The sequence below is a fragment of the Dermacentor variabilis genome, chromosome 1, assembly GCF_050947875.1.
Source record: "Dermacentor variabilis isolate Ectoservices chromosome 1, ASM5094787v1, whole genome shotgun sequence".
NCBI classification, from domain to species: Eukaryota; Metazoa; Arthropoda; class Arachnida; order Ixodida; family Ixodidae; genus Dermacentor; species Dermacentor variabilis.
Window position 1 is genome coordinate 197,846,434 of NC_134568.1, and position 14,560 is coordinate 197,860,993.

The following is a 14,560-nucleotide window of genomic DNA, read 5'->3' on the forward strand; positions in this document are numbered from 1 at the left end:
GGAAAGCTTCTAAAACAAGCTCAAGTTCCCTCTATAATGATGAGGCTGTTCACGTGAGTGACTGGTCACTGAAGCCTGCAGAAGGCTTTACGTATTATGGCCATACTTTGTGCCACGGTCTTGTAGAACTAGTGTTTTGAACTTTTCTTATAATGTCTGAGTATATCTATAGTTATTTTCTGAAATCTCTTGCTCATGTTTAGAATACATAAAAATGCTTAATACTGTAAGGCCCTATGAGTTCTTGCTCCAGTTTGAAGTGACTGTCACCATGTTTGATTTACAATAATTTTTTTCCATGAAGCAAAAACAAAAACGTGTTGTTTTTGCTTCAAGGTTCAAAATTTCACAGTAAATTGCCTTACAGCCTTAACGGCAAAGCCTCAAGACTTTCTTGAGTTTTTTCGTTTAAAGCGTCTCGATTTGAGGGTGTCCCAAGGCTCCCTTGAGACACCCTTAAATTTCGCAGTTTTCTTCTCAACAGCATAGCTGACGAAAACACATTTGATGACCATCTTAATTATTGCTTATTGTACGAATGGCTTATTTTGACATGTTATACCTTGTAACGGTGTAAAAATCTAGGGGAGTTTTTATTTTGGAAGTGCAATGACCCTGACAGTGTTTTAACATGATATTGCCGACTTCTGTATTTATATGATGCTGAATTAAGAGTCATGTTATGCACAAGCGCACGAAATCATATATGAGCACATTTCGCAACTGGGCACAGATGACCGAGTATTTAGGCAAAGCACACAGGCGCCTCACCGTTCCGATCAGTGCCATTCAATGTACAGCTGTAAATATCATTTAATTGGGTAGCTTTAAGGCACTGTCGCGAAGTGGGCCGCAACTTGTTTCACGTCATTAGGGAGTTTTAGATTAGGGGACACAAGAAGCTTGCATTCCGCTTGCGCACGTAAGCCTCTTCAGTCCCAACAAAACCCATGCAGGCTTTGGATTCTTGGGTACGGAAGCTCAATCTAAATTTTGAGATCTAAATCTGAAGGACAGTGTTACTTGCTTTTCCAGCTATTCGTTCTCATGTGCCATGTAGTGTACGCAGTTGGCGCTGTCATCTGATTAGAAATTTCTCATATTGTTTTCTGTGGTGATTATTGTTTCATTTCATTTATCAACGTATTAACCTGGAATTGCATGATGGGTGTGCGCCAGACAAATCTCCCCAGATTTTAATACAGAGTGTCTCTCCATACTGTCCACGCCACCGCATATATACACACATGGCTATAAAACGTTTTCATTGTTGATATTGTTTGATCAGTGGCTGTTGATACAGAAGACTTTGTAAGTGCTACACCCTCCTTGCTAGCGCATCTTATTCCTGTCTGAATGGCTTAATTTAGTATTTGCACCCATGAATGTCTGACGTTTTCAAAAGTGTAGTATTGTGAATTGCTCCACTGATAAGCGTGTTGCTTCATATAAAGCATCTAATTTGAACGGTGTAGGTCTGTTGATTACAGACGCATGAAACGCCTTTAGAGGCATAATTTCGTTTACAGTGCTACTTGCTGATTTATTAAAACTTTTACACTTCATGCTGAATTATTGCATTGTTGCTTGGGGTCAGACACGGTGTCCTGGAGCTTTTGAGGCAGAAAGGAGCTATTCATTGGGGGTCGTTTTCTTCTTAAGAGTAATTATCTCAAGCTCTCGTCGTAAAAAGTGCAAGTAGAGACAGAACAAAAAGGCAATAACGTTTTCCTTTGTGTTTTTCCGCCAAGTACAGTGTTATCTACATTGTATTACCTCTAATAGCATAGCATCTCTTCGACATGCATATAATGTCAGGGGGCTCAACTAGAAAACGGGTACCAATCCGCTAATTCACTGTGGGTGTTCTGAGCTAATTGTCAATTTTGCGGATGTAAGTGTCGCCGGGAGTCATGATCAACATGGTTGCCACTTTGCAAATAAGTTTTTACTACGCGTTTCTGCGTTTGCAATCTACGGACTGCGGTTTTGGTGGACTCTTGGCGTTTGTTCTTGCGGTGCTGTTTCTTCATTATTGAGCGCATTTGCCAGCTAAATGTCCCATTGTATAGCAGTAAGCGCACCATTATCTGAGTGTTTTTATTCGTGTTTCCTTCTTTTGCGATTTTTGCCAAAGAGAAGGTTATCCGCAATTCCTGCGTATTAGAATGCAACGTAAATTTCGCTAATGCGAGAGGCTTCAGAACAAGGCCTCCGTCTCGACCCATCACTTCTGTTGCAATATTTTAGCACAGGAGCAGCAGCTTCTGCGTCGCTCATTCTGGTTTGCTAGTGCCGAATACATTCCTGCTGAGATAGAAACAAGCTTTAATGATATGCTGGGGATGCTAGCCTGACGATCTCACTCCTGACGTATGCAGGCTAAGCTCTATTCGTCCTATGACAATGCACGACTTTTGTTTTGCTGCAGTAAAACTTGAGCGAACTTCAGAGGATCCTAGGAACCTGTCCTCTCAAGGGAAAACTTATGCCGCCATTGTTCAATTGTACCTCGATATGAATTGAAGTGATTGTTCATCAAATGTCATTTCATTGTAATTTGCACACAAGTATCGCCGTCATGAATACCTTCGAGTTGAAACTTGGAAAATTGTTTTGCGTCCTCGTAAGGATGCTCCCTTTTATTCCTCTCTTATCACCTATCATGGCCTGTCGGTGCCAGTGATAAGGTGGCCACTCAGACCATGATGAAGCACGGAAAGGAATAGCAATGCAATAGAATCGTTATATTACATAGCCCGACCCTAGTACCATGCCACCACTGACGCTTGCCTGTTGTGTTGATTAGCACTTTTCATAAGTAGTAATGAGCTATTATAAAGCAATATGCCACACACAAATACGGGATGTATCACTCCCAAGTTGTAACATGAATAGCTAAATATCAGTGCAGCCTGTAAGTAGAAATTTTTGCCTAATGGTATTTAAGAAACGTAAATTTTCTGCACTGCAAAGAAGTCAAAAGAGCACACAAATGGAAATAATAATGCTGAACAATGAGTTTTAGTATTTATTGACCGTTGTTACGAAATAATTTTTGGCTGATAGAGCTGTGTCTGTAAAATTATCTATGTACTCACTCTTTCGCTCTTTCGCAAGTATGAAAAAAAGAAAGGTGCTTGAGTGATTGCACTGCAGCTTCTAATGAAGGTGTACAAGAAAAAAATTATTACTGTGTGCTTTTTTTACTATTTGCGTACAAAAGTACTAGCCACTAGTGGGCGCTTTTGTCCAACTGGTGATGCTGTTTAAGGTCCATCAACTTTATGCGAACCCCACGCCTTGGGCTATTGACTTGTCTGAACGGATTCCAGTTTCAGTTGGCCGATGAACAAGGTTACGAGTAATAGTGATTCATCAGTGAACTGCAGCACGAATGAAAATTGGTTAAATTATGCAAAGATATTCATAGGAAGCGAGTGTTGATAATAGATTATGTACAAACGCCATAACGTGCAGCGCGTAGTTGCAGGCTTACAAAAGCGCGAGTAACATATAGCTGTTATCCTACTGCTCTTCCCTCAATACAGGGTAGTCAACCGCAACCTATTGCGGTTAACGTCCCTTTGTTTATTCTGTATTCTACTCTGGTGCTAACCTTCTGTGCTTCTTATTTTTCTTTTGTGCTTCCAGGAAAGATGCCCCCCAAAATTGCTACTCAGAGCGCCCAGTGATCAGCATTCCTGCCGATGGCTCCTTTCGTGATAATGGTAAGCACGGTGCTTGCACCAATATTGCGCACTTGCATTATCAATTTGGTGTCAAAAGGGCTTAAATTGGCTGTATGTTTAGCTATCCATTATTTAACGCTGTACCTAAACCGTTACTTATTTTACTCGTAACTTTGAGTCCTTATGGCACGCGGTCAAAGGTTCAACTTTTCCTTATACAGCTGGTTAAGCTTACCTAATGAGGCACGATAGGCCGCGAAGCTTTAAGGGCTTCATAATGTTTACAAGTTTACGAGCCGGTTTTCTTAAAGAACGATACATCAGCCCAAAATTTGTTTGTTTGATGACACATTATTGTGGTGGCACTGCGACTCCGCGTTGACATTTGTGACATTTTCTAGCCGTTCCATGCTGCTGGAGCCTGTAGCCGCGGCGTAGTACAGTACCTTTCAGCAAACTGTTTCAGTATTGACGCGTGCTCGCTGACATTTTGACAAAAATCAGATATACAACGTTTTTGTATTCAAAGTGAGTTCTTAGTGAACAAAATCCTGCTAATGTTTTGGGGAAAAAGCCTGTGCACCACAAGGTAGACAGGCTAGCGGTTAGTCAATACGTATCTGTTGAGTTTCAATTAAGCCTCTGCCCAGGACGTCCTTGAATGCGCATATTCTACCACACGAACCGTTAGGTGACTTGCTATTTTACCTCCCTCTCCTCGCCCCTCAGATTTCAACAGATAAGACATAAAAATATGTTATTAAGGCGAAAGCCTTTCTAGGCTCATGGTGAAGTTTGTGTCAGCAGACCTGACCACCACTCCGGAGTGCCCGCCGAAGCGTCATCACGCCATATGAAGACAGATTAAAGACATACTAAAGAATGAAAAATGATTGATAGTGACAGTTAGAAAGTGAATGATAACGTTATAATAGAGATTATCAAAGGTTAATAATAACTAGTAATGACTAATAATGACTACTAATGACTTGTAATGACTACTAATGACTCCGAAATGACCAATATGTCTAACAACGGCTTGTAATGACTACAACTGATTACAAATGAGTGAAAATGCTTACTAGTGAGCAGTAATGACTAATGATGACTAGTAATGACTATTAAATGACCAATAGGTCTAACGACAACTTGTAACGACAATTGATTAGAAATGACTAAAATGCTTAGTAATGACCAGTAATGATTAATAATGAATGAAATGGTTTGTAATGACTACTAATGACTACGAAATGACCAGTATGTCTAGCGACGAATTCCAACGACTACAATTGATTAGAAATGACTAAAAATGCTTAGTAATGACCAGTAATGACTAATAATGACTGAAATGACTTGTAATGACTAATGATGGCTATGATATGACCAACAAGTCTAACAACGGCTTGTAACGACCACAATTGACTACAAATTACTAAAAATGCTTAGTAGTGAGCAGTAATGACTAATAATAACTGAAATGACTTTTAATGATTAGTAATGACTACGAAATTACCAACATGTCTAACGACAACTTGTAACGGCTAAAATTCATTAGAAACGACTGGAAATGCTTAGTAATGAAAAGTAATGTCAAGTAATGACTGAAATGACTTGTAATGACTACTAATGACTACGAAATGACCAACATGTCTAACGACGGCTTGTAATAACAACAATTGATTACAAATGACTAAACATGCTTAGTAGTGAGCATTAATGACTAAACGAAAGAAGAGAAAGATAAGAGGCAAAGAGAAAGAGGCGAATGATAAGAGGAGGAAGAGTACGCTTTCGCCGTTCACCTCTGAAGAGAGATCTTAAGAGACCCTGTAATTTTCGTTCGACCAACATGTGTGTACTTGCGCAAGGAAAAAAAGAAATAGTAAAAGCCCGACAGAACCAAGGCAAGTGCGCCATTTTCGGAAACGTGCATGTGACCCTTCGTTCTTTGCCTCATTCACCCTTCAGTTCTGCGCAAGCAGGGGGAAAAAAGTGGTGATGTAGCTGCATGGCAAATTGCACCAGCCGCGTTCCTTTCTCAGAAAGAACATCGCCCGTTCAACCAGGGAACCGCGTATCCCAACGGCGGCTATTGGCCCAAAGCGAAACGGATGCCCTGTGCGCGAGTCAGTCTTTTTGTTCATTGGTAAAGTACGCACCTTAATTCGCCGCCTGTTCCTTACTGCTGAGCACAGGGATCCGGTTAAAGCAACGCGCTTCAAGTACCGCTTGCTTATGCATCTTACGAGTCCAGTTGTGTATTCCTTCAGCGAAGAATCGAGTACTATATATAAGATCGGGTTTTGAGCCGGCACCTGGCTGTTTCGAGCTTTGTTACAAACGAGCTTATCAGTAGGGCTAATCTTCAATTCACATACTCCCGCCTTTTTTGCCGATGGCCCTCGCCCAAACGTGCGAAGCAAACGTGTTCTGAGTTTAAGCAAGCAAGGTGTAACCAAGCAAGATGTAAAGGAAGATGCCGCAAAGTTGCGCGCCCGTGAATGGACCTTCGGAATCGTTCTTTATGAACAGGGGCTGAAGCCAGCATACTACAGGGCGTGCTTTAGAGCGCAGCTCTTAAGCCCGTTTCACATGCAAGCGACGGCGCGGCGGTGGTCGAGGCGCGCAGACGCAGCTTCGTTTCACATGTTTCGTTTTGGCGCGACGCGTGCCGCTGTGATGCACAGTGTTGCTTGCGGAAAGTGCCTGTGAGCCGCGGATTTCAGCGGTATTCAAGAGCTGCGCGATCGACCTTGGCTGCGCCTTGCTGCACATTTCCATGTTTGTGCGCGCTTGAGCTGCGGATCTCATCGGTGTATTAAGTTGGTGCTCCACTTTAGTGCTCGTAAAATTTGCAAAAAATAAAAACATTGTGTATGGAACGGTTAATACAGCTTTTTTATTCCCATTTATGTCTCTTTTAGCTCTTTATAGGCGACAGCTTAAATGTCCTGCTAAGTAGACGCACACAGAATTAGGCACATGGAAGCAAATGAATGGGTTGGTTCGTATTTCCGCGATCTGAGCCTGAAGCACGTGCTTGTCTACCAACGGCTCTTGTTTTCGAATGCCGTAAGGCGTTCGTGCGCCATCTCGGGCACCCGGATGCCGGGCGCCCGGATTATGTCATGTTGTAGATGTTTCGGTATGGCGTATGTCTTCTGTATTTCGTATGTCAATGTGCTGTTTGCTTTTCTTAAGCTGATTTCATTTAAACACAGCAATGAGGCTTGTGAGTCACTCAGAATTACCCAGCGAAGTGGTTCTGACTGTGACATATGTAACGTAATTAAAGCAGAAAGTATTTCGTAATGTTCTGCCGTTGTGGATGTTGTAAAGTGGCAAAGCTTATAAGCATTTTTATCTTGGCATGCAAGTATATAAAACGCAGATGTAGAGCTTTGTTTACAGCAGTGCGTCGGTGCATTCTGTCCACCACTGAAGCCTAGCGTCTATCATGTTTTCCATAAGTTTGCATAGGCAACTTGTCATGCTGACAGGGCAGAAAGAATCTAGCGATAGAGTTTTACCCGGCTTTAATATCGGAACCACTCGTGCAATTTTCCAGGAAGGAGGAAGACATTCCGATATCCACACATCGTTCAGTAATTTTAACAAAGTTTTTGTGGCCACAGGGCCCAGGTTTTTCGGGGAACCATATGTGACCCCGTCAGGTCCACCCGCTGTACTCTGGCGGCACGATACAAGTGCGTTCTTTAATTCTAATGAAAACGGCTGATCTAGGTCATGGTGATGGCTATTGATAGAAAAATTGATCGATGCTTGTTGTTGCTGAATTGATGCTGAATCGTTGTTGGTGCGTTACGGGCCCATTCAAAGAGCGCATAACATTTCATAATCTTGATTCAGGTGTAAGGGGAGTAAGTGGAGAGCAGAATTCCTGCCAGCGCTTTGTACCTAGGCACTCCAGCTGCCAACCCATACGATCATACATCTTTTCACATTACCGGTAATCTTCAATAAGGTATGTGCGTCAGTATTTTCTTTCAACTCTGCGGAGTATAGCTCTGCGCCCTTCGTATTCAGAGTCTACACCAGCGTAACTTTCATGAATCTTAACAAACTTTGAACACAGGTTTAATTTGTCTTCTATAAGCGATAATAGACTGTCTGTATCCCCGACCGCATCAGCTTGACTTGTATTATGATATCGAAATGCCTGCCAGTTTGTTATCTTTGCAGAGCACCGATAAATTGAAAATTGTAGTCTGGAGTGCTGTATAAGGATAGGAAAATGATCGCTACCCCTTGTTTCAATGTTCATTCTCCATGTTGCTTCACATGCAATATCGTTTGAGCAGAGCGTGAGGTCCAGGCAGCTGGAGTAATTAAAGCCCCTTAGGAACGTCACTGAACCGTCATTCAACAAACACATACCATTCTTCTGAATTGCTTGTTCTAGGTCATTTCCACGACGTTCGCAGTAGGCGCTTCCCCACATGGCATGGTTCGCATTGAAATCCGCGCAAAATATGACAGTTTTTGTGCATTTCTGAAAGAGGCCCATCAATGTGGAAAGTGAAATATTTGTAGAGGGTTGTAGGTAAACACTGACTATAGGGATATTTACTCGGCCAAACCGAACTTCACATGCTACGTATTCTGGGATGTCTCACGCTGCGGCACTTAATAAGGCTGACGGCAGGTCTTTTCTAACACAGGTCATCGCTCTGCTTAGTCCTGAAGATCGAGAGGACGTATAAACAACGTAGTTAGCTAGTCTGAAAGCGTTGTCTGCACCGGCCTCTGTAATACATAACACTGGGGAGGAGAACTGAGCCACTAGTTTTCTAAAAGCCGCACACTTAGAGCGAACATTATTCGCGTTCGCCTGGAATATGGCAACATTTTGATAGCAATTATTCATGTCCCGCCTGCGCATTGGTTGATGTAGTGTTTTGCAATATCACTTGTTTCATCGACAATACGGCCTTGACCCCCGAGAAGTTATTAGCTTGTGGAATCGTGGCAAGTATGGCTTTTAAAGCACAAAACAACATTGGTACGATAAGTTCAGCAATAGACGCAGAGGAGTTCGTCTGTTTCGTTACACTTACTGGTTGCGGTGTGCTCGTATTATGTCGCATGTTAGCCACGTGGTTGCTCTTCTAACGAGATCCCTCCTGAACTTCTTGTCGAGCTTGCTGTTGGATTGGTGATGTCCCAAAACTTTCCCCTCGATGTTGTGGTTCCCTTGCGACTTTTGCACATTGCATAGAAATGTCCTTATGCTTAGGCGCTTGTGGTCGAGGTGGTTGCGCTGGGCTCATCGTATTCATATTTGGTTCCGGTGCACCACGCTGTTCTGTGCTACCATAGATAATGTTGTGTTGGTATTGAAGAGAGGCCGCTTTGTTCTGCGGCCATCCAGAAAATCATGCAGTGTGGGGCCCGTTGCGATTCGCGCACTTAGGTTGTCATTAGACATGTAATCTTTGTGATGGTGATCTTCTGCACATATTCTGCAGCGCCTTGTTCCTCGGCAGTTTTTCGCTAAGTGACCAAATATCTGGCGTCTGGCTGTCCCCAGATATTCCACGACTGGATGGCTCGTGAAGCCAAGATATACTCGCTCGGGATTGGTCGGTCATAGCGAAATTGCAAAATCATCCTTCTCACAGGGCGGGATTCTACGGTGCCATTCTCTTGACGTATGTAACGGGTCTGGCGTCTAGCTGATGTCACTCCTGCCTCTATTAAATATTATGTTAATTGCTTTTCTGTGTATTCTATAGAGGCGCGTTTCTGATTTTGCCAACATTTCGTATGTATGACTCCGGAATGAATGGCTTCATTAGTACTATACTATAGTCTTCATAAGAAAAGTCGAGCGAACAAAAGACACTGTTGTATTAGTTGCGTGCCTTATTTTCTCTCCGTGTCTGTTTTGTATCGTTCGCCTTTCGTTCATAAACAAGCTAGCGCGCGCAGCAACGCTCTATGACAATTGAAATTATGACAGCTGGAGGACGCAATCAGTTGGCGCCCTCGACTCGGCAGCTCTGCTTTGACTGCGCACTCGTCGTTGCACAGATTTGCACGCTCCAGTCCCGTCGACCCTATCTGCAGCTGAGGACACGACGATCTTTGTCTTTCCCGTGCTGTTGGACATCGCGGCGAAACCGCCACTGGTGAACCGAACCAGGCTGGCGCTCGACTACCCTAAGGAGTGCACTCCGAAGGTACCTAAAGGCTCGGTTGTGCAGGTGTCAGCGCCGGCCATGGCGTCTGGCTGGACGGGAAGCCGCAGGCTGTTCTTTCGCCTGCGCGCGGAAAGCTATGTCGCACCCATCAAGACGTCGCTGCTCAACGGCACCAGCGTGCGAGTAACGATCTGGGTGAGCGCCCGTTTAACGGCACTTCGATTTTTCCATCGGGCTTTGTCAGGACCGCCAGGGTGTGTTTTCTTTTTTCTCGAAAAGCTCGCTTGCGCGTCGAAGGGCCCTTGTCAGCGTGAGCTGACCACAGGGCAGAGGGTAGACTCGCGATCTCCCTTCACGGGATCGCAACACTGCAATGAGCATGTAATTTGACTTTGCGTTACAGGCAACGAAAATTACACACTAAGTGAAATTTCACTAGTATGCTTCTCCCCAAGGCTCAAACACTGCCAGCACATTTATGGCGGCCGTTCTCGGAGTTTGCAGCGCACGTGCAGGTAGACAGCGGGCGAAAACATTTTGCTGCCCATTTCGTGCTTCTATAGGGTGCGAGGCCTGGCTCGCTAACTTCCTCATTTAATCGAGCATGAGCTCTACCGTTGAAACCCTTATATATAGATTTCATTGATTACGAGAAAGCGTTTGATTCAGTCGAAACCTCAGCAGTCATGGAGGCATTACGGAATCAGGGTGTGGACGAGCCTTATGTAAAAATACTGAAAGATATCTATAGCGGCTCCACAGCGACCGTATAGTCCGCCATAAAGAAAGCAACAAAATACCAATAAAGAAAGACGTCAGGCAGGGAGATACGATCTCTCCAATGCTATTCACAGCGTGTTTACAGGAAGTATTCAGAGACCTGGATTGGGAAGAATTGGGGATAAGAGTTAATGGAGAATACTTTAGTAACTTGTGATTTGCTGATGATATTGCCTCGCTTAGTAACTCAGGGGACCAATTGCAATGCGTGCTCACTGACCTGGAGAAGCAAAGTAGAAGGATGGGTCTAAAAATTAAGCTGCAGAAAACTAAAGTAATGTTTAACAGCCTCGGAAGAGAACAGCAGTTTACGATAGGTAGCGATGCACTGGAAGTGGTAAGGGAATACATCTACTTAGGGCAGGTAGTGCCCGCGGATCCGGATCATGAGACGGAAATAATCAGAAGAATAAGAATGGGCTGGGGTGCATTTGGTAGGCATTCTCAAATCATGAGCAGCAGGTTGCCAATATCCTTCAAGAGAAAAGTGTATAATAGCTGTGTCTTACCAGTACTCACCTATGGGGCAGAAACCTGGAGGCTTACGAAAAGGGTTCTACTCAAATTGAGGACGACGCAACGAGCTATGGAAAGAAGAATGATGGGTGTAACGTTAAGGGATAAGAAAAGAGCAGATTGGGTGAGGGAACAAACGCGAGTTAATGACATCTTAGTTGAAATCAAGAAAAAGAAATGGGGGGGGGGGGGGGCACGGGCAGGACATGTAATGAGGAGGGAAGATAACCGATGGTCATGAAGGGTTACGGACTGGATTCTAAGGGAAGGGAAGGGAAGCGTAGCACGGGGCGGCAGAAAGTTAGGTGGGCGGATGATATTAAGACGTTTTGCAGGGACGACATGGCCACAATTAGTACATGACCGGGGTTGTTGGAGAAGTATGGGAGAGGCATTTGCCCTGCAGTGGGCGTCCCCAGGCTGATGATGATGATGAGCTCTACCGTTGGCCTAGGGGTGTCCGGAAGACTAAATTTTTTATTCAGAATTTCATATATTTACCATGGCGTCTACTGTGTAATCTAGCTTGGTGGAAGCTGTCGTGTCGGACAGGAGATATGTTATCTGTCTTTCGCGCGTTATTCTTAAACATGAGTAGTATTGCTCAGCAGAACCACGGCGCTACCGTACGCTCTAAAGCAAATTCGACGGGAAGCAGCGACAGCTTCAAACTCGGCAGACACAGTACTGCTTGCGTATCTAACTGGATAATCAAAAGTGTTGACACAGCGGTGAATGCGGTGAATGGTCAAGTGAGTGGTCAGTGGTGAATATCAGAACTACTGCGTTTGAACATAATCATACAGGCTAGATACAATCGTAAACGCGTAGGCGTAATCCCATATAGCTTTGTTGGATGCTGGAATTGGGCTAATGGAAATGCACACGGACTGTACAATTCTGCAATGTCTTATACTGTCGAACTATACTGAGCACGTGCAAGCAAGGCAGAAACCATTAAGGTGGAATCTGCTGGCAAAAATCGTTTTAAAGCAACGCAGAGTTACGACTAATTAAGGACATAAGGATATGTTGTCTCGTATTTGGTGCTTCATTTCTTATGCTGTCTTGAAGGCGTCACATTGCATTAATCAAGCCCAAAAAATAGCGTTATTACCGACCGTCTATTGATCTACCTTAATACAGCCTAATCAATGCCCCGTATTGTTTTATTCTATTGTTAATATTTTGTTGCGTTAGCTGTAAGCTAGGACGCAGCATCTGCCTATCATGACTATTAAGACCTCGTACAGTTAAGAATATGCGATTCAACTGCTTTTCAGGCGAATGAGAGCCACGGCCTTCCTTGCCCGCTCAACCAGGCAACTGCGAGCCTCATCCTCAATTTTCCTATGTGTCGGCAAAAACCAATGCCACGTTTCAAGCGGTCCGTCTACAAGCCTCGATCTAGGCTACCGGCCACGTAAGTACGGCCCCATGTTTCAATACGCTGAAAAAACACAGATTAAACGCATATTTGAATTCACACAGCACAACGAGTCTCCAGCTCGTAGGACACTGGGTTAGCTGATGAGTCGTATAGAGCGAGCGACGGCATTTTTTAAAAGTACGAGCCACCCAAACGGGGTGATTGCAGTCAGCTTTCAAGGCTAGATGCGTCTGCAGCAAACCGAACATTTCACGCACACACATACGCATGTTCGCACAACCACGTGCGATCCAAGGCACTCTGTTAAGCTCTGTTATGCCATGAGAGCGGGTTAACGTGCGTGATACGACGAGCGAAATTTCTGACGCGCTCTCCTATTTTTGATGGAGCTAAGTCGATCCCTTCTAGGAGAGCTTTCCGAGAACGGAAACTTGCTCTCTCCGTGAGCTATCGTCTTTAGAACCTGTTGTTGAGCGAGATGATTAAACGTTGTTAAGAGCTGAGATATCTCTGTGCGGGGAAAAAAAAGCGAAACATTGCTCTGACAATAAAGACTTGCTATAGTGGGCACTCCTCCTGGTCGTCTTCCTTGTGCGCGTCTGCGTTTTCTTTTTTTTCCTTCTCCGCTTAGGTTTCTTTTCTAATTATCATCATTATGCGGTGATGGCGTTCCAAGCGCCGGAGCTCTCAGCGAGAATGGCTTTCGTTGCAGCGACGCGCGGCCGCCGGAGGAGCAGCATCTCGCCCGGGCGGTAGTGAACCCGAACGGTTGCCAGGTGGTCTCACTCGTCGTCAACATATGGGCCTTGGGCTGGCGCGAGTGGGTGCTGGCGCCGCACTCATTCACTGCGAACAAATGCTTCGGAAAATGCCGTTTCCCCACGATGCAGCTACTTAACAGCACCAACCACTCGACGCTGCTGACCATGGCCAGCGATGACCATCGGAATTCCATCAACTACCAAGCGTGTTGCGTGCCCATCCGCTACGCGTCGCAGAGCGTCCTCTACTTCGACAGCTACGGACACGTGGTGCTCAAGGCGTTCGACAGCATGCGCGTGGTGGCATGCGGCTGCCGCTGACAAGCCGCGATGCGGTTCGACACGAAGCCGTTGGCAAGTGACGATCGGTCTAAAACGCTAATGGTTATGTGTATATGTCGCGGCGTCGAAGGCGCGCTGTGGCTTTGCGTTATGCAAGGGGCCAGCACCTCCAAGACGTTCGCGTGTCTGTGTCAAAAGGTAAATTGCCCGCAAGAGTACAATTTCCTCTGGGCCTGGCCGGCCTTCTGCAACAAACATGACGCTACAACGCTCTAGCTAACGACAACTGCCGTTCTCAATGCATTTGCAGCACGCAAAAGCATCCGTAACTGCTTTCGCATGTGTCCTTTTTAATCTCTATATTTCCAGTGCACCGGGATTATCGCAGAAGCCACTCGTTCCTGAGACAGCTTGCAATCAAGTGCTCGTAAGTTATGAATCGGATCAGTACAAATATTCGCTAACTGACTGGTGTCTGCACCCTAGCCAAACGCTCTAACAGTGAATAAAACCAGTGAATACGCTGTCCAATCGGGAAGTTACCACACGTTGTATGTCAGCAGCTGTATGCCCCGGTAATAAGGTGGCCTGCACTGCATCAACAACGGACTGCACCTTTAAAATCGCGTAAAATGCTGTATCCTCCTGCAGTGCTCACGTGAATACTGCCATTGTGACGTGGGATTTAAAGCAACTAATTAAATAGCTGTTTGACCATCTTAATGAGCTATATGGCTTAATGGCTATACCTTATTGTCCGCTGTAGTGAATGTACGGTGGTCAGAGAGACAAAATGTGGACAGCTTCTTCAATGGTTCTTTTTTTTTTTTTTTTGTGGAGACAACATTGTATCAGTGTTTGTGATAAGTATAGAGTTGTATAACGGTGCAGGTAGTGGTGTCTTTTATGTTTTGTGTTATAGACTAAGCTCAACCGATCTCTATGTTTGGACTGTCGATCGACGTTAGTACGTGC

General features: G+C 44.6%; 2 protein-coding genes across 2 annotated transcripts in view; one reads left to right on the top strand and one right to left on the bottom strand.

Moving 5' to 3' along the window:
- LOC142590597 (sodium/hydrogen exchanger 3-like) overlaps positions 1-14,560 on the bottom strand; it is a 241,047-nt gene that overhangs the window by 117,735 nt on the left and 108,752 nt on the right. The window lies entirely within an intron of this gene.
- Positions 9,935-13,624, top strand: LOC142574453 (protein DVR-1-like). The gene is made up of 3 exons (XM_075683526.1): positions 9,935-10,051; positions 12,436-12,575; positions 13,255-13,624. Exons 1-3 carry the CDS (start codon positions 9,935-9,937, stop codon positions 13,622-13,624), a joined length of 627 nt encoding a protein of 208 aa, XP_075539641.1.

Bases quoted from the DNA above. Each gene is read 5' to 3' on its own strand.
- LOC142574453 (XM_075683526.1), top strand. From the start codon at position 9,935: ATGGCGTCTGGCTGGACGGGAAGCCGCAGGCTGTTCTTTCGCCTGCGC. The intron at 10,052-12,435 runs GTGAGCGCCCGT...ACTGCTTTTCAG, and splicing joins GCGTGCGAGTAACGATCTGG to GCGAATGAGAGCCACGGCCT. The intron at 12,576-13,254 runs GTAAGTACGGCC...CTTTCGTTGCAG, and splicing joins CGATCTAGGCTACCGGCCAC to CGACGCGCGGCCGCCGGAGG.